Below are 22,545 nucleotides of genomic sequence, written 5' to 3' on the forward strand. Positions count from 1 at the left end.
TAGAGAAATGAAAGCTGCCCGGATTTTGAGCTCTGCTAAGACGTGGGTAAGAAGAAAAGCTGCAGCTATTGCAGGCAGGATTCGAGTTAAGTTTACAGAAGAAATTCCCTAACAGCAGGACACACCAGATGTTCCTAGACCAAGAAACACGTTCCCCCATGCCCCTACCACCCATCTCATACTTTTTGCTCAGCCATTCCTTGGGCCAGAAAGATGGAGGGGGTGCCCCAGGAAATCTGCATCATATGCCGCTGGCTCTCAAGTCCGGTAATTGAATGCCCCAGAGAGAACTGGATGTGGGTGCTAGCCGCCATGAAGTGCTGCATTTGGCAAAGGCCCCCAGATGCAACTGATGCACTGAGCCATTGTTCAGCTAAGTTTGTCAGCACTTTTGACCTTTTTCAGTAGAAGGAACTGTTTCCCATTTGACCCTTAAAGCCAATTTGATTAAAGTGGGGTCATGACCCTGAGTGACCATCTGGCTCTGGAGAGTCACGGGTCCTCTCTGCGCTCACAAGAGCCCCACCCCCACCCCCCCAGGCAGCTTTTCTTGAATCTATGCAAGTTTGAACTTGGCATCTGGATCCTGGGGGTTCCTCAGTATCAGGGTAGACCCAACCTGAAGGCTGGACACAGGCAGAGCATCTCCACCTCCACAGAGAAAAGAGATGGCTAAAAGAGACACCTTTCACCACGTCAGAGCAGCATGTCTTGGTAGTTACTGGTTCCTGTGTCTCCTCCAGGCAAAGAAACCAGGCTGCCTCCGCTGGGGACAGGGGCTCCCAAAGTCACCAGCCAGATCCTCTTCCTTCAGTTTTCCCATGATCCTCCCTATGCAGCCGACATGTCTTCAGAGTCTCCCTTTAGCTCCAGCCTTCTCATTCCTCTATGAAAGCCACTAGTCACCATGCATACCCCTAAGAACCCAGCTGAGATGCCTTGCAGCGTCTTCCTTCCCTCCCCGGCTTCTGGGCTCTGAGTGTATCAGCTGCCACCAAGGAAAGATGGGATCGTAGATGGTCCGAGCCATTCACAAGGACAGAACACCTTTCTCCTTCACTGTCGTGGGCCTTTCGGATTTTGAGTTTCTTTGGTTGGGGTTATTAGAAACATTTCTGAGATTGCCTGTCAGAAATGGGGACAAGTGACATCTCCAGCCTCAGACTGAGAGGCAATTTAGAGTAGCCACACAACACAGCCCAGAATCGGTGAACTTGTGAGCTTGGGCAAGTCTGTTAGCTTCATAGAAACCCAGTTGCCTCTGCTAAAGACACAGAAGTGGTAAAAAAAAAAAAATTGACATGAGGATTAAACATGCCGATGCTGCAGACTGACCAGCCTCGACACTTGGTCCTTAACAGATTCGCTTCCCCCTGGCTTGCAGGGTAGTCTCTCATTTCCTTTGAACTTGGCTTGCTCTGCAGCTCCTGTTTCCTCCCTGAGCTACGTCTGCCAGTTGGGAACCCACGCCCTACAGAAGTGCTGCGGCTGTAGCTTTTCCCTGGTGACACTCCACTGTGTCATGATGCCCAGAGCATAGCTCTGTGGGAATCTCCCTGCTCCCCATCCTTACTGCTTCTCTGACACTGTGGGTTCATGTTGCATGCTACGGGGGTGGGGGTGGGGTAGGGGGTGTGAATGAAGTGTCCAGAGGGTCACAGACTGGCTCCTGCAGACTTTTTTTTTTCTTGTGTGGAATGAGTGTGATGACGTCACTGTGGGGTTTACAACTCTGGCCAGACTCACCCACTTGATACGAACCTTTGGATGCCCGTGACTGCGTTTCCCTTGACCTTTTTGGTTTACTGTGGAGGGGGGGGGGGGGAGGAAGCTACTGCTTCCTGGCCACTGAGAGTGGATGCTGCTAGGTCCACAGGGTATAGACAATAACCGACTAACCACTTAATGGATTAACCCCATAGTTGCCACTGTGGTATACCTGTGTGCTGACGTGTGATAGGTGGGAGCATCTACAGACAGGGTGGGGGTGAACTGCAGCCTCTCTTTCTGTTTCTTCTCCCCCTTTAACTTGCTCCACAAACATTTCCTGAACACGTGCCATATGTCATGTATCGTATTGTGCCAGTAGCCTAAACACCTCGGTCTGCGTCTTAACCTTCCCTTGACCAAAAGATGAACGAGAAGTCGACTTTCTGAGATGTTTCCCAAAGGCTAATGAAGAGAAGCTGGGCATCCCCAGGACAAGAGCCTCCCTGATCCAGCCAGACACCTAGAGGTGCAGCCAGCTCCCTTAGGAAGCACACGCTCCTGAGTTTGGGTCCCCACCAGCCAGTCTTCACCCCACCAATACCAGTTCAAGCCAGACGAATGCCTTTGTTCCCACTCCAGGCATCTCCAGGGGCTCCTAGCTCCTCATGGCTCTGCCTTCCACCTACTTCCCACTTGTCTGGCTGAGCCTATGACCTATGGTGGCTATGGTAGCTTATAGCCATCTTTAAGTCTTCATGTGTCTTTGGTAGTAGTGCCGCCTCCACTTTCCCTTTTGACTTGGGATTTATGGTTGGACAATTTTTGCTTTTAAAAAAAAACCCTATTTCCATAGAGTTGTATGAAAAGTATTCAAAAGAAGTAAGGCTTGGGCAAGGTGGGGTCCACCCTCTGGGGATGCACTCTGACTGGCATGGCTCCTCCCATGGGGAACAGTGTTGGTGTAAGGGCCAGCTAACCTCTAAAGCCTGTGTGGAAGATACCTGCCTAGCTCATGGCTATTGCAGCTTGGTTGAACTGTTGATCACCTCCCCTCATCTTGGCTACCGTTCCCCCCACCTACACCCACCCCATCTCTCATGCAGTTAAGTCAAGAGTGAGGAGGCAGAGTGGGCTTGGCCCCAGACAGCTTTCCAGCCATCTGTCCTCATTCACTCTCTCCGTGTCTTTGCTAAGCCATTAATAATTCTGTTTATCTGGAGCTTTGTTGCTTCATCCCAGCTCGTTATCGGGGTCCCAAAGAGCAGGTTGCTTGTCCTATGTCCCCAATCTATGTCTTCTCTTTCTTCAATGTCCCTGTCTTGGGAGGAGAGACTGATGCTGAGATGACCTGCCTGGGGGCTACCGCAGTGGCCCCTCCATCCCAACACAGATGCCAGCGAATGGACCGCTCACTGCTACAGAGTCCTGCCCTGTCCCAGGAAGGGAAGGGTTTCTGGGCTCTTCTCAACAGAACCCGAAGCTTCTTAACATGTGCTGGCGGGGCAGGGGAACCTAAGCTTCCAAACACAGCTCTTAAAGATACCTAGATCCTGGGGGGGGGGGCGATTGGCTTGGGCTGGATGGACCCAGAAATGGGGCGTGATGGCATTTCTCTCTAACCCAGTAGTTGTGGCACACCTGGACAGAAGGCTCACAGGTGTTTGTTCGGTCCTGTTTCAGCCCGAGGAGTTGCAGAGAGAACGCCGAGCTTCATGTATCCCCAGGGCACCTCGAGCAGTCAGATGGTTCTTCGAGGCATGGACCTGCTGCTGGAGTGCATAGCCTCTGGGGTGTACGTATGGTCTGCGCCATCTTCTAGCCCTGCTCCTGGAAGGATGGGTGGGCATCAATTCACACATTTGGAGGCACACTGGTACATGGGGAAAGGGAAGCAAGCCGGCCCATGAGCAGAACAGTGTGCACCTGTCGGCTGCATCCCACTTTGGCTGTCTCTACTTTGGGAGAAGATAAAAGGCAATGGCTGGGCATGCTGCAGATGCATTAAGTCACAGGGAATCTTAGCTCTGTCTTTCTGTGGAGACCCTGTGGCCAAACAGCCTCCTCTGAATAGGAAAGCTCGGCTTTGAGAGAGTATGCCTTCCTCCTGGGTCCAAGTCCACTTTTAGGTTATCCGGGTATCGGGCTTATTAGAAGCCACATTCAGTAATGAGCCCTTTGTTTCCTGCTTGATTCCTTGTTACCAGCCCAACACCAGACATTGCATGGTACAAGAAAGGTGGGGACCTCCCATCTGACAAGGCCAAGTTCGAGAACTTTAACAAGGCCCTGCGCATCACCAACGTCTCCGAAGAAGACTCTGGGGAGTATTTCTGCCTGGCCTCCAACAAGATGGGCAGCATCAGGCACACGATCTCGGTGAGAGTAAAGGGTACGTTGTGTGTATTTCTCATTATGACTGTGTTGCCGGCCCTGAACACAAATAATCACGACATCCTTTCCCTCTGTGGCGAGGAGGCCGAGGGAGAGGGGGAACTTCTGGTGTCCTGGCTAGTGGCAACAGTGGGCTGCCATGGTGGTGTCACCTCCGGATGTGCGACCACACGCATTCATGGGACCGGGTACCGTGGGAAGGGGTACCTTGATGTTCACCCAGCTCCAGGCTTTCTCTGCACGTGGCATTCCTCCAAGAGCCTTTTCTTTCGTTTTGCATTCCCGTCTGTGATGTGTCGTCTTGGCCTGTGCTTGTCTGTGTCGCGTGCATGGCACCGTGCTTCTTTTTACGGATGGACTGAGTCATTTTTAAGCCACTTCCATTCCCCTCAAAGTGGACACAGCCCACCTGAGCTGCTGCGACACTAGAGCTCCTGTCATTGTGGGTCCCGGCTATACCGGTTATATGCTGAGTCACTTCTCAGCTCCAGGCTACATGCAGACTGGGAGGTCAGGGGCTGAGGGCTGAGTTCAAGAACTTTCTCAGCATACAGCTGACCTCCCCTGCAGCGCAATACACACAGCGGGCTCTTGTTCTTTTTGGTGGGTAACAAGATGTCAGAGGCTTTAATCCGGAGGTTTTACTTTCTCAGAAAAATCCATGTGTTCACAAAAGTCATTCCGATAACGAGAAGGGGTGAACAGCCAAGAACTGCTCTAACCAGAGTTCAGTGCCTAAAAGATAAAAAGTTCAAGTCTTATAACAATCCCAACCAGGCGCATCCTCAATGCCCGTGACCTCTCAGAGCCTCTGCCACTCGGTCCCTTGACAACTCAGATGCAATAGGTCTAGATGAGCCCCCAGAATCCCTGTGTTTTAAAAGCCTTTGGGGGGAATTCTAAACAGCAGGCTGTGCTCTGTGGGTTCAGCTAGCCAGCCACCTGCAGGCTGGGCAGAGCCATCGCCCTGAGGGTGAATGGCCAGGGCAGGGACTCCAGATGGATTGTGCCTTCACACAAGAGCCTCCCCGGCTTCTCATGCCCGGCCTGTGCCATCTACCTCTGCCTGCCTTGTCTTTCAGCTGCTCCATACTGGCTGGACGAGCCCAAGAACCTGATCCTGGCTCCTGGTGAAGACGGAAGGCTGGTGTGCCGAGCCAACGGGAACCCGAAACCAACTGTCCAGTGGATGGTGAACGGAGAACCTTTGCAATGTAAGTCAAACTCCTGTCCTACTCCAGCTGTTCCCTCCACCCTCCAGAGGTTTGGTTGGTGGGCCCGATGTCCCCAGTGTGAAGGAAACGAATGGCTCATTGGAGCTGTTTGCAGTAAGCTTCCTCTGCGGGCATCTCAGGGGTAGAATGCCCTTCTTATTTTTCTGTGAGAACAGGAGGCCAAGTAGCCTAGAACCTGTGGTTATGTTCCTGTGCTAAGAGGTTTCTGCCTCTTCGTCATTTTCTTAACCTTTGCTCAGTAACTCTGGAGCCTGGGAAAGAATCTGAACACTGGAACTTCATCTCAGGTTTGGGCTCTGAGTGGTAGGTAGAGCTTCGAAGGTAAAGTCTATTATCATTAACCAACGGTGGATCTGAGTCTTACTCTCTGACAAGGGCCACTTAAAAAGGCAGAGTTATGTGGCAACGTGAAAGACTGTGGCTGAACACAAGGATGAACAAACCGTAAGTGTTTGGGGGAAATTTTGGTTCCATCCAGATGGATTGAATAGGGGTCCCCAGGGCCCCCGTGAGCTGCTGACCTTGGTCTGGTTTTCACACCATAGTCTACCCAGTCGCTTTACTTTTTAAATGTCTAGTCATCTCCTTCTTTAAGGAGTTGGGGAAATGTAGGCAGGGATATTAGCCAGTGGGTGGGGATTTAGGAGGCTGCAGAAGGAAGCTGCCTCGGTGTGGTGCAGCTACGGAGAAAGCCAGGGAAAGAGGAATGAGAGAGACCAAGCCACAAAAGCATCTGATGCTGGCAAACTGAGAAGCAGAGAAGGTAGGCAGCTCAGCCCGGGTAGTGAAGTGTGTATTGTACATTTCTCTAATACCTTTCTAATACTGCACTTCAATCCAGTTCCTCGTGTTGTGGTGACCCCTACCCCAGCTATAAAATTATTTTGTTGCTACTTTATAACTGTAATTTTGCTATGACTATAACTGTAAATTTGTTATGAATCATAATGTAAATATCTGATATGCGGGATATTTGATATGAGACCCCAAAGGGGTTGTGGTCAACAGGTTGAGAACTATTAGTATACAGGGAAAGGTAGCCTCGTCCTTAGTGGCCGGGAGCTGACCTCATCGACTGAGGATAATCCTGGAGTTTAAAAGTCCTGAACCTGGCCGGGCGTGGTGGCACAGTCCTTTAATCCCAGCACTTGGAAGGCAGAGGCAGGCAAATCACTGTGAGTTCAAGGACAGCCTGGTCTACAAAGCGATTCCAGGACAGCCAAAGCTACACAGAGAAACCCTGTCTCTTAAAAAAACAAAACCAATAAATAAATAAATAAACAAATGTCTGAACCTTAGGTCAGTGGGTGGGTCAGTCTTGGCAAGCACCTATCCGTTCCATTGGAACCACTCAACATACACAACCATGTCCACAGCGGCAGGGCTACCTGTGGTGAGCTCAGAGCCACGCCTGTGTCCCCTCTCAGTGCACTCGGGGGACACTTTCAGCTAGAACATTTTTTTATCCTGGGACACACAAACTGTGGAGTCTGGAGGAGTAAAAGAACCCAGCCCACAGACCACAAAACTAAGTTTGGCCAACAGAGGCCCCTGGTGTGTGGAGAAAAGAGCTACTGAAGTGAAGACCCGGCATCGCCCCCTCACCCTCCCACCCCCCACCCCGCCCCACGTACGTGATACTTCTGTAACAGGGTCAGCACCAACACTAATGACAGAAGAGCCCAGGGCTCCCAGCAACTGGCCCTGCCCCAAATCCGAATCCCACAAGTCTGGTGGACTTCAGCTTTCAAAGCCCCAGGAAGGAATTGCTCTGACTTTTTTGTCCCCCTGATTTTCACTTTTTCTTTTTTTACTGCACTTTTAGCAGTCTTTGTACTTCAGCTGATTTTTTAAAACTTTGTGTTAATATCCTTCTTATATGTATCTATTCGTTTTATGCGTTTTTCATTGTTAATACTTTCTTTTATTAGCCTCTTGTGTTTTCCCTTTTTCTTGCTATATTATACCTTTACTAGACTTCATCTCAGTTTTTAAGTAAAGGCTCTGTGCATGCTGTGCTTGAGCATTTGTGTGTGTGTGTGTGTGTGTGTGTGTGTATGTGTGTGTGTGTGTGTGTGTGTGCGCGCACACATGTGCATGCATGCATGCATGTGCAAGGTCACATATGGTCTTTACCAGGCCAGAGGACAACTTTGATTGTTATTCATCAAGAGCCATTATCTTGTTTTTTTGAGACAAGGTCTCTCTCTGGCCTCGAATTTGCCTAGTAAGCTGGACTAGCTGGCCAGGGAGCCCCAGAGATACACCTATCTCTGCCTCCCCCATGCTGGGCTTGTAAACATGCGTCACTGTGTCTGGCTTTTTTACATGGACTCTGGGACCAAGCCAGGTCCTGTGCTGATGCAGCAAGCAACTTACTAAGCAAGCAATACCATCACAATCTCCAGCCCAAAACAGCCCCGTATGGTATGTTTCATTCTCTTTCTTACATGTATCTCATTTCCGTTACAGATTTCTCATTAATGATCCTGTATTTATTTAATCTCTTTTCCTTTCCTCTTCCCCATCACAGAATTCTACTAGACAGTTCTCTTTTCTTCAATCTAACCTTGCTTTTTTGTATTTTCCTTTTGCCCTGACACCTTTCTTTATTTCATCCATCTACTGAGTTTATATGTATTCGAAATAGCTTTCAACTTCACAGCACACACTGCATTATTTTGCCATTCTCGGTCTACGGCCATTAGTGATGTGTCCGTAGGCCCCTCCCACACCAATCACTAATTAAGAAAATACCCTACAGTCTTGCCTACAACCCAATCTTATGGAGGCATTTTCTCCATTGAGAGTCCATGCTCTTTGGTGACTCTAGCTTGTATCAAATTGATATAAACTAGCCAGCACAAACACAAAGGGAGTTTAGAACCCCAAATAGCCTTGACTAGAGATTGATGACACATCAAAGGCAAGATGCCCAAAGAACCAAACAAACAATAGCCAAAGCTGTGAAAGAAAAATGTCGGCTCACAAATGCATCAGAATAACATCAAGCTTCAATACAAACCAAGGTGGCATAGGCTAATCTGCTTCAGACAACGAAAGTAAACTGTCAATCAGAATTGCTACATCCTCCAAACGTATCTTTTGAGCTTCATGGAGAGGAGCTGGCAATATGGCTCTGCCTGATGACCTGAATTTGATCTCACATGGCAGAAGGAGAGCATCAATATTCCTACACATTTTCCTCTGACTTCTAGATATATGCATAGCACATGTATACCCCACATTCACTAAATAAATGTAAAAAAATGTAATTAAATATATTTCTGGAGAAGTAAGGACATTTTAAGACCAGCACAAATTAAAGCAACTTTTGACCACCAACCCACTCTGCAGAAATGCTTAAAGAAATGCTAACCACAAAGAGCAGTAAAGTCTCAGCCGAGAGAACCCAGCAAAGAGTGTGATCACATCAGAGATGGCTGGGAGCCACCACGTGGTTGCTGGGAGTTGAACTCAGGACCTCTGGAAGAGCAGCCAGTGCTCTTACCCATTGAGCCATCTCTCCAGCCCCCAACAATGTGACTTTCTTCTAGAGAACAGATGAATAAGGAAAACTAAGAAAGATTCCATCTTATCCAACCCAGCAAACTAGCAGACCCATAATACATAAGGTAAACGATGCCACCACATATTTAGTAAAGGGAAAAAAATCCGTCAAGAAGAGAGAATAGTTGTAAATATCTGTGGGTTGAATGCTGGGGCTTCCAGTTTTATAGAGCTAGCACTCTAGCTATAAAGGGACAGTTGGTTCCTGGTACACATAGTACTGGGTGACCATAACATCCCGTCTCATCAATAGACAGAAGGAAACTTCAGAGTTAATCCACACCCAAGAACAAATGGACTTGTCCGGCATTTATGGAAGATTCCACTCAACGGTTGCAGAAGACATATTTGTCTCCGCAATTCATGAAACTCTCACTGAAATAGATTGCATTTTATGCCATCAGCAAGTTTGAACACTACAAAAGAATTGAAATAGCTTCTCGTACCTGTTCTGAGTGCAGCAAGATGTAACTAGAAACCAGGAAGGAGAAGAACCACGGGGCTCGCAGATGCCCTCTTGAATGAGCAGCGCTGTGAGGAGCAACGTCAGAAGTCTGAGAACCGAATGGAAACAAAGGCACGCCTTATCAGAACCTTTGAGATCTAACAAAGGCAGTTCTAAGAGGAACATTCATAGCTACAAGTTCTTATACAGAAAGGTCTCACATAAATAACTCAAGGATGTACCTCGCCGTCTCAGGAAACCAAGAGCAATCCAAACCCAAAAGCAGCAGATGGAAAGAAAGAACGAAAATCAGGGGAAAATTTAATGAAATGGAAACAAAAAAATATATATATATATATATGAAGATTCAGTGAAGCCAAGAGTTGCTTCTTTGGAAAATAAATGGGATTGACAGATTCTTATCCAAACGAACCAAAAGAAAGTGAGAATACCAAAAGTAATAAAATAGAGATAAAGGGGCCATTACCACAAGTTTCAATGAAATCTAGAGAATATTTAGGGCATAGTTTAGGAAAACCATATAATCTGAAAAAAACCTAGAAGAAACAGGTAAGGTCTAGATGCATATGACCTACTAAAATTAAATAAAAAACATATAAGCAACTTAAACAGACCCCAAAGAAGCAATGAATCCTGGACCAGGCAGGAGTCACTGCTGAATTCTGCCAGACCTTCAAGGAAATGCTAACGCCAGTGCTCCTCAAGCTGTTCATGAAGTAAAAAAGGAAAAACAGTATCAGGACTCATTCTGATGTCAAACTTGACAAGGACACACACAAAAACTGTAAGGTTGAACATGATGGGTCACTCAAGAGGCTAAGACAGGAGAATGGCTATGAGTTTAAGGCTAGCCTGGGCTATGGTGAATTCTAGGCTATCCTGGGCTACAAGATGAGACTTTTCCTCAAAAAAGAAAAAAATATAGAGAGGAAGACAAATTTCCCTGATTAACATAGATGAAAAAATTATCAATAATCAATAAAACAGTTGCAAACTAAATTTAAGAGCATGCCGTGAAGATTACACATGACCAAGTTGGTTTCATTCCAGGGATGTGGCAAGTCGGTTCAACATATGTAAATCAATAGCTTTAATTCAGCAGAGAAATAGAGGTATGGATGGGAGTCACAAGTCATCCCATCCAACACAGAAGAGGCCTTTGATGAAGTCCAACATTCCTTCATGATAAGCTTTCCTAAAGAAACTGAGAACGGAAGAAACACACCTCTACATGGTAAAGTTTATATTGCAACAAACCTATAAAACACTATATTGAATTGAAAAACTGAAAATATCTTTACTAAAATTAGAAATAAGAGACGGTTGTCTGCCCTCCTATTCATGATCATGCTTGAAGCCTTAGCTAGAGCAATATGACAGGACAGAAATAAAAGGGACACAAATAGGAAAATAAGTCCCTATTTGCAGATGACATAAACCTATGAAAGACTTTAGCCTCAGAACCCTCTTAGTCATTTGATAAATGACTCTAGCAAGGCAGCAGGATATGGAATCAATATACAAGGCTGAGTAGCTTTCCCTTACTCCAATAGCAAACTTGCTGAGAGAGAAAAGCAAAAACAAAAACAAAAACAAAACAAAGAAAGACAGGAAAATAGCCTCATTCGCAATAGCCTCAACAAAACAAAACCCCAATGATAAGTCTAACCAAGTAGGTGAAAGATTCCCACAATTAAAACTTAGGACAATGGAAAAAACCCTTAGAATAGTCAAGAAAGTCATTAAAGACAACACTAGAAACCGGAAGGCCCTCAGTGTCTGACGGAGACAATCTAAGGCAGGTTGGCTTTGGTTCATAGTTTGAGGACACGGTCCGCCTCAGCCGGGAGTTCATTGCTGTACGAGCTTGAGGCAGCTAGTCACGTTGCATTTGCAGTCAAGAAGGAAGAGGTGGAAAAGGGGTCATTTCTACTTCCTGTTTTTATTCAAGCCAGAACCCCGGCCTTCGGAAAGACCCACAGTTAAGGTCGGTCTTCCCAACCCCGTTAACCTAGTCTCTACAATCGCTCACGGGCGTGCCCGGAGCTTTTCTCCTGTGTGTTCAAAACCTGCCAAGTTGATAGCATTAACCATCTCAACCTCCCATGCTTGTGGGCTGGCAACGTTAATACTGCTACTGTTATTACTAAAATCAAGTACCATCTACTCAGTCTATTAAATTTTTTTTTTAGAATTTTGCTTTGTTTTATTTTTTAAGTAATTTATTCAAATTACATCTTCATTGTTATCCCTTCACTTTTTTTCCTTTATTAATTTATTCTTGTTACATCTCAATGGTTATCCCATCCCTTGTATCCTCCCATTCTTCCCTCCCTCCCATTTTCCCCTTATTCCCCTCCCCTATGACTGTTCCTGAGGGGGATTACCTCCCCCTGTAAATCTTAATGACAGAATTGAAGGGAGGGAATCTTTAAAATCGTATGAAAACAATCGCAAGTAGGAAAGTGGGGAGGGAGAGGGTGGCGGGGCTGGGGATGTCATTATACCTGATCTCAAGCTATACTACAGAATTATAGTCATGAAAACAGCATGGTTCTGGAGCAAAGCAGATAAGTAGACCAATGAGCTGGTATACAGGACACTGCTATAAACTCACACAACCAGACCCACCTAATTTTTATCAAAGGCGGCCAAAAAACATACATTGACAGGAAGACAGCCTCTTTAACAAGTGGTGCTGGAAATGCTGGATGTCCACATGTAAAAGAACGAAACTAGAGCCATCTCTCTCACCTTATACAAATCAACACAAAATAGATCAAGGATCTCTAGGTGAAGCCTGGAACTGTTAGAGGAAAACATGAAACACTTGAAGATGTGGGCATAGGCAAGGACCTTCTGCCAAAAACTCCGATATCTCAGGAAACAGTTCCGGGGACTGACGGGAGGACTGTGTGTAGTATAAATGCTCCACACAGCGATGGAGGCGATTGTGTGTAGTAAAAACACTTCTGCACAGGGCTGGGGACAACCAGCAGAGTGGAGCGACAGCCTGCAGAAAGTGGGGAAGTTTTCACCAACTCTACATCGACAGGGCTAACATCTAGACTCCATGAAGAGCTCCAAGACTTAATACCAGGAAACCAAGCCATCCAGTCAGCAAATGGGCAAACTAACTGAACAGGCGATTCTCAAAAGAAGAAATATGAATGGCCAGTAAGCACACAGAAAATGCATTCAACATCCCTGGCCATCAGGAAGGTGCAAGTTAAAACTACAATCAGAACGAAGTAAAAAGCAGCACAGACAAGGGTGTGAGGAAAGGGGAACTTGTATATGCTCTTCCGGTGACAGTGCAAACTGGAGCAGCCAATGTGAAATTAGTGTGCAAGATCCTCAAAGAACCAAAATGGGTGCTGGGCATGATGGCGCACACCTTTAATCCCAGCACATGGGAGGCAGAGGCAGGTGGATCTCTGTGAGCTTGAAGGCCGGGCTGCTCTACATAGGGGGTTCCAAGCCTAGTCAGTCAGGGCTTTGTCTGGATACACATGCATGCACACACGAACGCCCACACTTGTAGCTTGTCTTTGCTACTTTGTGAGTTCTTCTTTTTTCCCACCCTTTATTCCCACCACCGTTTCACCCCCTATCATTAGATAGGACAGAAAGAAGGATAGAGGGACGGGAGGGAGAGAGATCCTTGAATCTAATTTCTTTCTTCTTGCTTCTTCTTTGAGCACCACTGCTAACAAAACACAACCAACACCCGCCCCCCAATTGACCAACAACCACTGACCCCACCTCTGGGGGGGCGGCCTAGCATTTATACACCCTCTGAAAAGTTCCCAGAATTCCAAATTCACATAATCGCAGAAACTATCTGCAGCTGGCAAAACCACACCTCTGCTGGAGCGCAAGACAAATCATAGTCAGCTGCTGCAAAGTAGGCCCATATCCCACACCTGGCATTAAAGTGAAAACATTTTAATAATATAGTTATGGTTTTAAAAAAAAATCCCAGAATTGTCACTGCATATGCACACACTGAGAATAGAGTTGTCAAGATGGCTCAGCAGGTAAAGGTGTTTGCCGCAAACACCGGAGTACCATCCCCAGAGCTCACATAAAAATGGGAGGAAAGAACCAACCGCACAAAGTTGTCCTTTGATCACACAACAGCCTTCATCCCTACCTAATACATTTCTACTTGGCCAGGTGAGATGGCTCAGAAGATTCAGGCACCTGCTGCCACGTCTGGCAACTTGAGTTTGAGCCCCCAGGCTCACATGATGGAAGTAAAGAACCAACTCCCAAAGAGTTGCACTCTGACCTCTATGTGTGCACGGTGGCGTGTGTACATACACATGTACACACACACACACAAACACAAATATCTATACAAAACTAAAAATAGAACTACCATGTAATGAAGCTATGTCTTTCCTGAGCATATACTCAAGGGAATCCGATTTAGCACACCAGAGAGACACTTACACATCCATGTTTTTGCTGAGCTGTTCACAACTGCCAGACACAGAAGCAGCCTCTTTGCCCATCCACAGATGAATGGATAGAGAGTAACATGGTGCATAGACACCATGGTGTTTTATTCAGACATAAAGATCAGCCATTGGCACGGTGTTAAGTGAAATAAGCCAGACTCAGACAAATGTTCCATGTTTCCTCATGTGTGCAATGTGGGCTTAAAAGAAATATACATACATACACACAACAAGGACACAAAAGTAGACATCTGTAAAGGGGAAGGAAGTGGTTTAAAGAAAGGGAAGGAAGACAGGAGAAGGCAATAGGAAGGGAAGACAGACAAAAATCCCACATAGTTGAACTGCTAAGCACAGTGTGTATGTGCTATGACAGCAGAAAGGAGACTGGGGGATGGAAAGAAGGGGAGCAGTGGGGGGGGGGAACATATATGAATGCATGAGAATATCATCCCATAATTTTTGCATGCTAATAGAAAAGTCATGTTTAAAATAGTCAAGGAAAAGGAACAGGTGGAGCAGCAGAGGAGACAGGTGACGTGGAGATGCAGCGAGCTAGGTGCTGTGGGGGAGCTGTGGACTGCACTGGGCTGCAGTGGGCTGCGCTGGGCTGCAGTGGGCTGCGCTGGGCTGCAGTGGGCTTGCACCGGCTAAAACGGAATCTGTAGCTATCCCCAGAGAGTCTCATTACCCCCACCACGAGCAGAGATGTAGCCCCAGCCTGAGGTCCACACTCCTCTGTCTTTACAGACTGTGGGGGAAGCAGGCAGTGGTGGTGCACGTCATAGCACTGTCTGTACATATAGCCCAGGACTGGCAGCCGAGCCTCGGCCCTGGGGTCATCTGTCAGCAGGAAGTGCCTAAGAGAAGTGACTTGGCAGGAAAATTGGGTTCATGAAATTGGCCAGGCAAGGAGGTGTTAGGGTTGGTGGCGCCACTTCCCCGGTGGCTTTTTGCTGAGTAGGTCCCAGGACAGATGATAAGGACACTGTGCCTTCACTTACCTTCTGCTGAGTCCCCAGATTGTCATCTGAGTGGTGCCATCGGACCAGACTCCTCTTCCCTTGTAGGTCTGAGCCATCCCAGGGATCCCACAGCCTCAGCAAGCCAAAGTATTTTCTGCCAAGGCCAGATATTTCCCAGTGGTTACAAACGAGGAAAGTGGCTATTCTTTGAGTTCTGGGAAGCTTTTGCTTTATAACTCCTTGTCATTCCTCCCCCCATCCCCACCCCCGCCAGTCTGATGGAAACGATGCTTTCTCTGGATGGATGTATTGCTTGATTTGTCCCAAGTCCCAGAGCGACATAAGCACAGGGCCTACAGTTCCCCAAAGCCAGCAGTACAGGAGCCAAGAATGGCTTCTCTCTACCTAGGCTCCTTTTCTTAGGAAGATTTTTGCAGGCATGTGAGGCTCCGGTCGGTGGGCAGCTTTGTGTGTGAGGGAGGTTCTGCCCAGAGAAGGGGAAGATGGTGGGTTTGGGCCATTTGAATGTCGCTGTGTTCTTGTCCATGTACACTGGGTTAAAATCATAATGAATGAATATCAGACACATTGGCTCATGCCTGCAATCCCAATGATTAGTGCTAAGGCAGGAGAATTGTCATGAGTTTAAGGCTAGCCTGGGCTACATGGTGAGTTAAGGCCAACAAGAGCTCCATAACAAGGCCCTGTCTCAAAAAAATTAATTAACTAAATAAGTGGAGTGGAAAAACAACAGTATTCTTGGGCCTTCCGGTAACCATGATACATCAGTGTGAAAAGTCGCAGGATATCTTTGCAGAGCTCCATGAGGCAGTGGGTCGTCCTACAGACCAGGAGCTGAAGCAGACAGTGTGAGCAATGCTGACTGGGCATGCACTTAGATTCTATTTACAAAGTCAGTCTGTTTCCATAGCTCTTATCTCCAACCACAGCTGCCCAGCTATCCCGTGGATAAAGCAAAGATTCAGATCCCCACCAGATGATGGACTGAGAAACAAACTCCCACGGGGCCCAGGTCACAGGGTTCGGCAGTGCTGAGTCTGGAAGCCTGGTCTATGTGGATCCACTCAGCTGCCTCTTCCACAGAGCCCTCGGCATACCTGAGACCCTGTCCAGAGACAGCCCGCATGCCCTTCACTCTGCCTGGCTCCATTTCTTTTTTCTTTCTTTCTTTTTTAATATATATGTTTTTTAAATTTAATTTATGTGCATTGGTGTGAGGGTGTAAGATCTTGGAGTTACAGACAGTTGTGAGCTGCCATATGGGTGCTGGGAATTGAACCCGCGTCCTTTCAAAGAGCACTGAGCCATCTCTCCAGCCCTGGTTCCACTCTTTCATTTCTTATGGGGAAACCACTCTTTCTCACCTGTAGCGGCACCACCCAACCCCAACCGTGAGGTAGCCGGAGACACCATCATCTTCCGGGACACTCAGATCAGCAGCAGAGCGGTGTACCAGTGCAACACGTCCAACGAGCATGGCTACCTGCTGGCCAATGCCTTCGTCAGTGTGTTGGGTGAGCATACCCTCACAGCAGTCTCTGCCTGCTGTTGGGGGGGGGGCCTCTTGGGGTAGAGCAATGCCATGAGATGCACTTTCTTTTCTGCAGCCTAAGCATGCTGGGCAGGCTTGGGGCGGTGTGGAGAGTGAATGGAAGACTTGCACTCCACCAAAGTCAGATGACCATAGGGCTCGTTCTGTCAGAGCAGCTGGGTAGGACGTGCTTCTGAGCTTGGCTGCTGTACTCCTTGAGCAAGGAGAGGGCAGCGGGAACCAGTAGATACAACATGTCTCGGGGTTGTAGAGAATTGGCTCCAGAAACTATGGGATAGTTTGGGGAAACCCTTTACAAAAGGTAGTTTGGATGTGGGGCAGATGTGGGACAGACAGGTGGATAAGTGCACCTAAGCAGCAAGGATGCCGTCATCCTTTGACGCTGTAACATGACTATGGTCTACAAATGTGTTGAGCAGCGTTTGTGATGCTCCTGGCACACCTGAACCCCAGGGGTCTGTAGGTCGGATAGGTTTTCTTAGATGAGGGTGGATAAGGAAGGGTATCTAGGTGTCTAGAAAGCTGCTCTATGGGGAAGGCATGTTGTAGTGAGAGCAAGGAAGAAGAGGAAGGCTTGAACTGCACACCCATATCGGCAAACTGGCCCCCTGGGGTTTCAGATGTACCCCCTCGGATGCTGTCTCCCCGGAACCAGCTCATCAGAGTGATCCTTTACAATCGGACCCGGCTGGACTGTCCATTCTTTGGGTCTCCCATTCCAACACTCCGATGGTAAGTTCCAGGAGACCAGGTCTCCCCAACAGGGCTTTTCTGCTCTATAGGTGGTACTCAGCAAGACCTGGGATTTTTAAACAGTCACAGCTGGTCCTCTGGGTACACCTCCGACATTGTTCAGGGCAGGGAGTCTCTCCAGAGCCAGCTAGTGGTTATAGGCAGAGCCTACAAGACTCAGGACTCTATGGGTCTAGCTTGAGCTCCCCCACTCCCACCCTCAACCCCCACCCCCACCCCACCATGGACTCTGCGGCTTCCTGGCTCCCTTGGGCCAGTCCTTTCTCAGTATGCTGTGTTTGCTGCTCTGTTGTGAGGTTTAAGAATGGGCAAGGAAGCAACCTGGATGGTGGTAACTACCACGTCTATGAAAACGGCAGTCTGGAAATTAAGATGATTCGCAAAGAGGACCAAGGCATCTACACCTGCGTGGCCACCAACATCCTAGGCAAAGCTGAAAACCAAGTGCGCCTGGAGGTCAAAGGTAGGTGAGGGACGTCACTAGGCGGGGGTTCGGGTGGGACAATACAACCATGCTCACGTGCCCATAATGCTGGCGCTTTTGGAACGTCCCTGCCTGATCCTGGTGGGCACAAGCGTGTCCTCTCTGTGACTCCAGACGACCCAGGGGTGGGAACAATGAAGTTGCTTCTCCTCTTGACCCAGAGGGGGCGCCCATCCCCCACCGCCAGCACTCATGGCATGGGTTTCTGAGCCAGAGAACTATTTGGGGATTTTGATTACCCTGCGTACAGGGACTCCCCACCGTTCTTAGAGCAAGGTGCACTCTGACATGTCTGACGTGTCAGGGTCACTCACGTCATACTCCATGGCTACGTTGGGGCGGTGGGCAGAGAAGGGGGTCTCATGGTCAGCTTTCCTTGTTCTCCTCATAGACCCCACCAGGATCTACAGGATGCCTGAGGACCAGGTGGCCAAGAGGGGCACCACGGTGCAGCTGGAGTGTCGCGTGAAGCATGACCCCTCCTTGAAGCTCACTGTGTCCTGGCTGAAGGACGACGAACCACTCTACATTGGAAACAGGTTCCTGCCCTCCACCTCGATTCCTTATGCACATTTAAGGGGAAGTTTGCCCTTGATTTCAGTGTCACACGTGTCACTAGGGAGCTACTAGGAGCGGTGATAGCCTTGGCGACCTCCTCAGGGGCAACCCCAGGAACTGGTTTTTCCTCTCTTATCACTACACATCGGTCTCTCCCTCACCTCTTCTCTCTTCCTCACCCCTTTGCCTCTCACTTTTCTTCCTCCCTTTCACAGCTCCTTTTCTTTATTCCCTTCCTTACCTCTTTATTCTGCACCCCATGCCCCAATCCTTTCAGCCCTGCCTGTAGTGCCCCTGCTCACCAGTAGAGGGCAGGCCTGGCCTCATCTACTTCATCTAGTGCAGTGCGTGGGTCCTAGATCTTCTGGATGCTTTGACAGTGCCCCCACCCGCACCTCCTACATCCCAGTTCTGATTTTATTGGCGTAAGGACTCAGGTGCTGATGGTGTTTAAAGGCTCCCCTGGGGTTTTTTGTAATGTGCAGTTGGAATTGAGAACGGCTGATCCCAGCCACCCTTCCCAGGGTTCTTTGCTGTCTCTCTTCTTCTACGCAGTCTTACCCAGCTTCATGAAGGGAGCGGCCATGCCTGTGTGCACAGGCACCCGGCACCCACTGGTATTGAGATCTCTACCACAATCCTGTATTGCTCTGGCATGCACCCTCCCTCTGGTGGGAACAGGTCATAGGAGCTCAGGGACAGAGCACCGGAAACTGGTACATGGGACAAAACACACGTAGAGGAAGAGGAGGGACACCAGCCTGTCTTGGGTCGTCAGGGTAATGGTACCCTAATTTGGGAAGTGTGTATAGCACAAGAAAGGCTCAGAGATGGGTACAGCATAGATGCTGAGCAGCATCCAATCCACTCTCTTTTCTCCTGCATCCAGTCAGAGTGTTGGATGGTACCTCACACCACTCAAAGGAGCCATGCTCTCGCCTGGCCCGGCCACCCCCTTTAGCTTCCTTCTCGCTACCCCGTTGTGGGAAGAAAGCATCAGCTGTGCCCATATGGGAGCTGCCCTCCTGCCAACCTCAGCCTGGCACCTTGCAGGATGAAGAAGGAAGCCGACTCCCTGACCATCTTCGGCGTGGCCGAGCGGGACCAAGGCAGTTACACGTGCATGGCTAGCACCGAGCTGGACCAGGACCTAGCCAAGGCCTACCTCACTGTTCTAGGTAACAGCTGCCACTCACGTCAGCATGAGCAGCCCTTCTCCCTGCGTCCCAGCAGCCAGAGCAGCCGTGACTGCTGGGTGGTCCCCAGGGCAATGCCTAGTCAGCAGCAGTTAGGTGACATGGCCTCTTCAGTTCCTCTGGATTAGGAGCTGCCACTCTCAAGCCAGCTGAGGAGGACAATTCTGTCTCCCGAGGGAGGTCCTTGACCTCCCGACTCCAGCTTAAAGGTGTGGAACAGCAGAAAATGGAGTGACTTCTGCCTCTTCCTCTCTCTTACAGCTACCTCCACGCCACCAAATTGACTAAAGCCACCCTGAAGCAATGCTAGACCAAGATGATGTGGGGTGTGTGTGTGTGTGTGTGTGTGTGTGTGTGTGTGTGTGTGTGTGATGGGGGGGGCAGTTGTGGTGTATGGGCTATGAGTTGTATGTGTGGGGTGTACTATGTGTGTACGTGTATGGTGTGTGTGTGTGTGTGTGTGTGTGTGTGTGTGTGTGTGTGTGTGTGTGTCCAGTGGGGTGGGGGAGGTGTGCATGCGTGGGGGCGGGGAGTGTAGTGTACGGTGTATGAGTACGTATGTGTGGGTGTAGTATGTGAATATGTGGGGGGCGGGGTGTGTCATGTGTGTATGTGGGGTGAGGTGGGGTGTGTGTTTGTATGTATGTGGTGTGGTGTGGGCCCTGTGCATATGTGTGTGTATGTGGAGGGGGAGTGTTGTGTGTATATGTGGGGGTTGTAGTGGGGGGGTGTACTGTAGGGGATGTATATGTATGTAAAGGGCTGGGGTGGAGTGTTTGTGTGTGCGTATGTGTGTGTCTGTGGGTGTCTGTGGAGGTGTAGTGGAGAGGGATGTGGTATGTGTATGTGTGTGTTTATGGATGGGAGGTGTGTGTTTGTGTGTAGGGGGAGTGTTGTGTGTCTATAGATGGGACATATAGTGTTGAGGGATGTATATGTATGTGCAGGGTTGGGGCAGTGTATGTGTGTGTGTGTGTGTGTGTGTGTGTGTGTGTGTGTTTGTAGAGGTGTAGTGGAGGGGGCAGTAGTGTGTGTGTGTTTGTGTGTGTGATGTGTGTGCAGACTTCGAACACTTCCTCCAGCTTTTCCCCCCTCCCATGCTGTTCCCGGACTTTGTGGCTTGTCACGCTGCCACACACTGAATAAGATGGTGCCGTCCCTTCCTGTCCGTGCCACACTGCAAATACCAAACCAGTCTAAACAGAAGGGAAGGTGGCTGCCCCTTCCAATGGAGCAGGTCCACTGCTGTCACCTTTGTCCTGTTCCCTCTCTGGTCTCCTGCAGTGGAGGTCCCACTTGCTGGCCACTGTGAGCCCAGATATGTTAACAGTATTAGACAGGAAGAAGCCAGAGACTTCACTCTAGGAGAAACACAAGGAGTCATCTGGGAGGTGGGGCTGCCCAGGGACAGCTGCAAAAGCCTCGGCTATCCATCCCCGTCCTTGTAGACCCCTTTAACCCTGAGAACCTGCTAACCTGGATAACCCATCTTACCGTTGCAGCTGATCAGGCCACTCCAACTAACCGTTTGGCTGCCCTGCCCAAAGGTAATTTGTACTAATCAGGGGCTGTGGTCCCCCGGGGGTGGAATTGTGAGGAGGAAACGTGCCTCAGAAGACTCAGCACTACAAGCTGGTGGACAGCACTTCACATGCCTCCCACATGACCCCTGACCCTCAGGCACCCACAGGCACCTGCCTCCCTGACCATGTCACAACCTTGCCTGAGGTGCCTTCTGCAGGTTGGACTCATAAATCTGGGCTGCCATTTATCTTCTTTCCTTTCACCTTAAAGTGATCGCTGTCGGCCCCTAGTGCGTGTGTGTGTGTGCGCGCGCACACACACACACACACACACACTAACATGAACTTAAGTGACTCACTGTCTAGGTTAGTGGATCTCAACCTTCCTAATGCTACGACCCTTTAATACAGTTCCTCATGTTGTGGTGATCCCCCCAACCATAAAATTATTTTTGTGGCTACTTCATAGCGGTCATTTTGCTGTTCTGATCATAATGTAAATATCTGTGTTTTCTGATAGTCTTAGGCGACCCCTGTGAAAGGGTCATTTGACACCCCGCCCCCCCCCACACACACACACAAGGAGTTTCGACCCGTAATGTTCTAGTCTTCCTGGTAACCAGCCAAAATATGGAAATAGCTGGTTTAGGGAGGTAAAATGTGGGGGAAATGTGTCTGCTTCCATTCTATGGCAGGATGACTCTCTGAAAGCAAGGATAATGTTGATACTCATCGGAACACCTCCCCCCAAAAAGGTGTTTCCCTTACTCCTGTGTGAAGGCCCTGCCCACCCCCATCCCCGAACCCTTCCCCCCATCCCACCTCAACCCCCACCCCTGTTCTACACCCTTCCTCAATCCAGACTACGTCCCCTTCTGATGAGCCTGGCCTTTCTTCGCTCCCGCCCCACTCTCCTCACCTGTCTACCCTGCTCAGCACTGCAGGGCTCTCCCCCGGGCTCTGGTCCTGAGAGCCGTGGCACTCAGAAAGACAAGTAGCCCTCACGAGAAATGAGACCAAACACCCCCTACCTCCTCATCAGCCTCTCCCAGCTGTTCCCCAATGTGTGTGTTCTAAAAGAGCCAATGGAACAGGATGAGCTGTGCCCAGTTCCCTCTGCCCTGCCTGACCTTCCTTATTTCCTTGCTCCACAGTCTTTGACATTCTTGGTTCTCCCTTGTCTCCTGGAGGGAAGGGGGTGGTCCCTGCACTGGCCCTCCAGGGTAGCTTGGGGTTTGCTAGCTATAGAGATCTGAGCCCCACTCTGGGGCCTGTCCAGGATGAGTATTGCCCCGAGGAGAGGGGCTCAGAGTAACGTCTTTTCCCTCTGCTGCCAGGACGGCCAGACCGACCCAGGGACTTGGAGCTCACTGACCTGGCCGAGAGGAGCGTGAGGCTGACCTGGATCCCAGGGGGCGATAACAACAGTCCCATCACAGGTCAGCCCAGGGCCCTGTGCTCAAAACCAGAGTGCCTGCCTGCCCGGAACATAACTGTTTGGACTAGCGCCCCCTAGTGTCTACTCCCACCTCTGCCTCACGGCACACACATGGAGGCCTTGGCTTCCTCTGGTGTCTTGGGAAGGCTTTTTCCTGTATTCCTGTCTATCCTGGGGAGATGATAAAGACAAATGGGAGCCATGAAGGGTGTTCCTC

General features: G+C 49.1%; 1 protein-coding gene across 19 annotated transcripts in view; it reads left to right on the forward strand.

Moving 5' to 3' along the window:
- The window catches only part of NFASC (neurofascin), a 186,125-nt gene that overhangs the window by 123,555 nt on the left and 40,025 nt on the right, over positions 1-22,545 (forward strand). For 14 of the 19 annotated variants that reach the window (XR_014780741.1, XM_084790351.1, XM_084790349.1 and 11 more), the window contains 10 exons: positions 3,391-3,502; positions 3,915-4,099; positions 5,184-5,315; positions 16,195-16,338; positions 16,997-17,108; positions 17,426-17,592; positions 18,005-18,152; positions 19,225-19,349; positions 20,870-20,914; positions 22,228-22,329. Coding sequence is in view for 18 of the 19 variants with exons in the window: in XM_084790351.1 (XP_084646477.1) it covers positions 3,391-3,502; positions 3,915-4,099; positions 5,184-5,315; positions 16,195-16,338; positions 16,997-17,108; positions 17,426-17,592; positions 18,005-18,152; positions 19,225-19,349; positions 20,870-20,914; positions 22,228-22,329 (1,272 nt within the window). In the remaining variant the exon portion in view is untranslated. The remainder of the gene's footprint in view (positions 1-3,390; positions 3,503-3,914; positions 4,100-5,183; positions 5,316-16,194; positions 16,339-16,996; positions 17,109-17,425; positions 17,593-18,004; positions 18,153-19,224; positions 19,350-20,869; positions 20,915-22,227; positions 22,330-22,545) is intronic. The other 5 variants (XM_084790360.1, XM_084790362.1, XM_084790357.1 and 2 more) reach the window with 1 other exon arrangement.

The sequence above is a fragment of the Acomys minous genome (assembly GCF_964271855.1).
Source record: "Acomys minous genome assembly, chromosome: 1".
Taxonomy (NCBI): Eukaryota; Metazoa; Chordata; class Mammalia; order Rodentia; family Muridae; genus Acomys; species Acomys minous.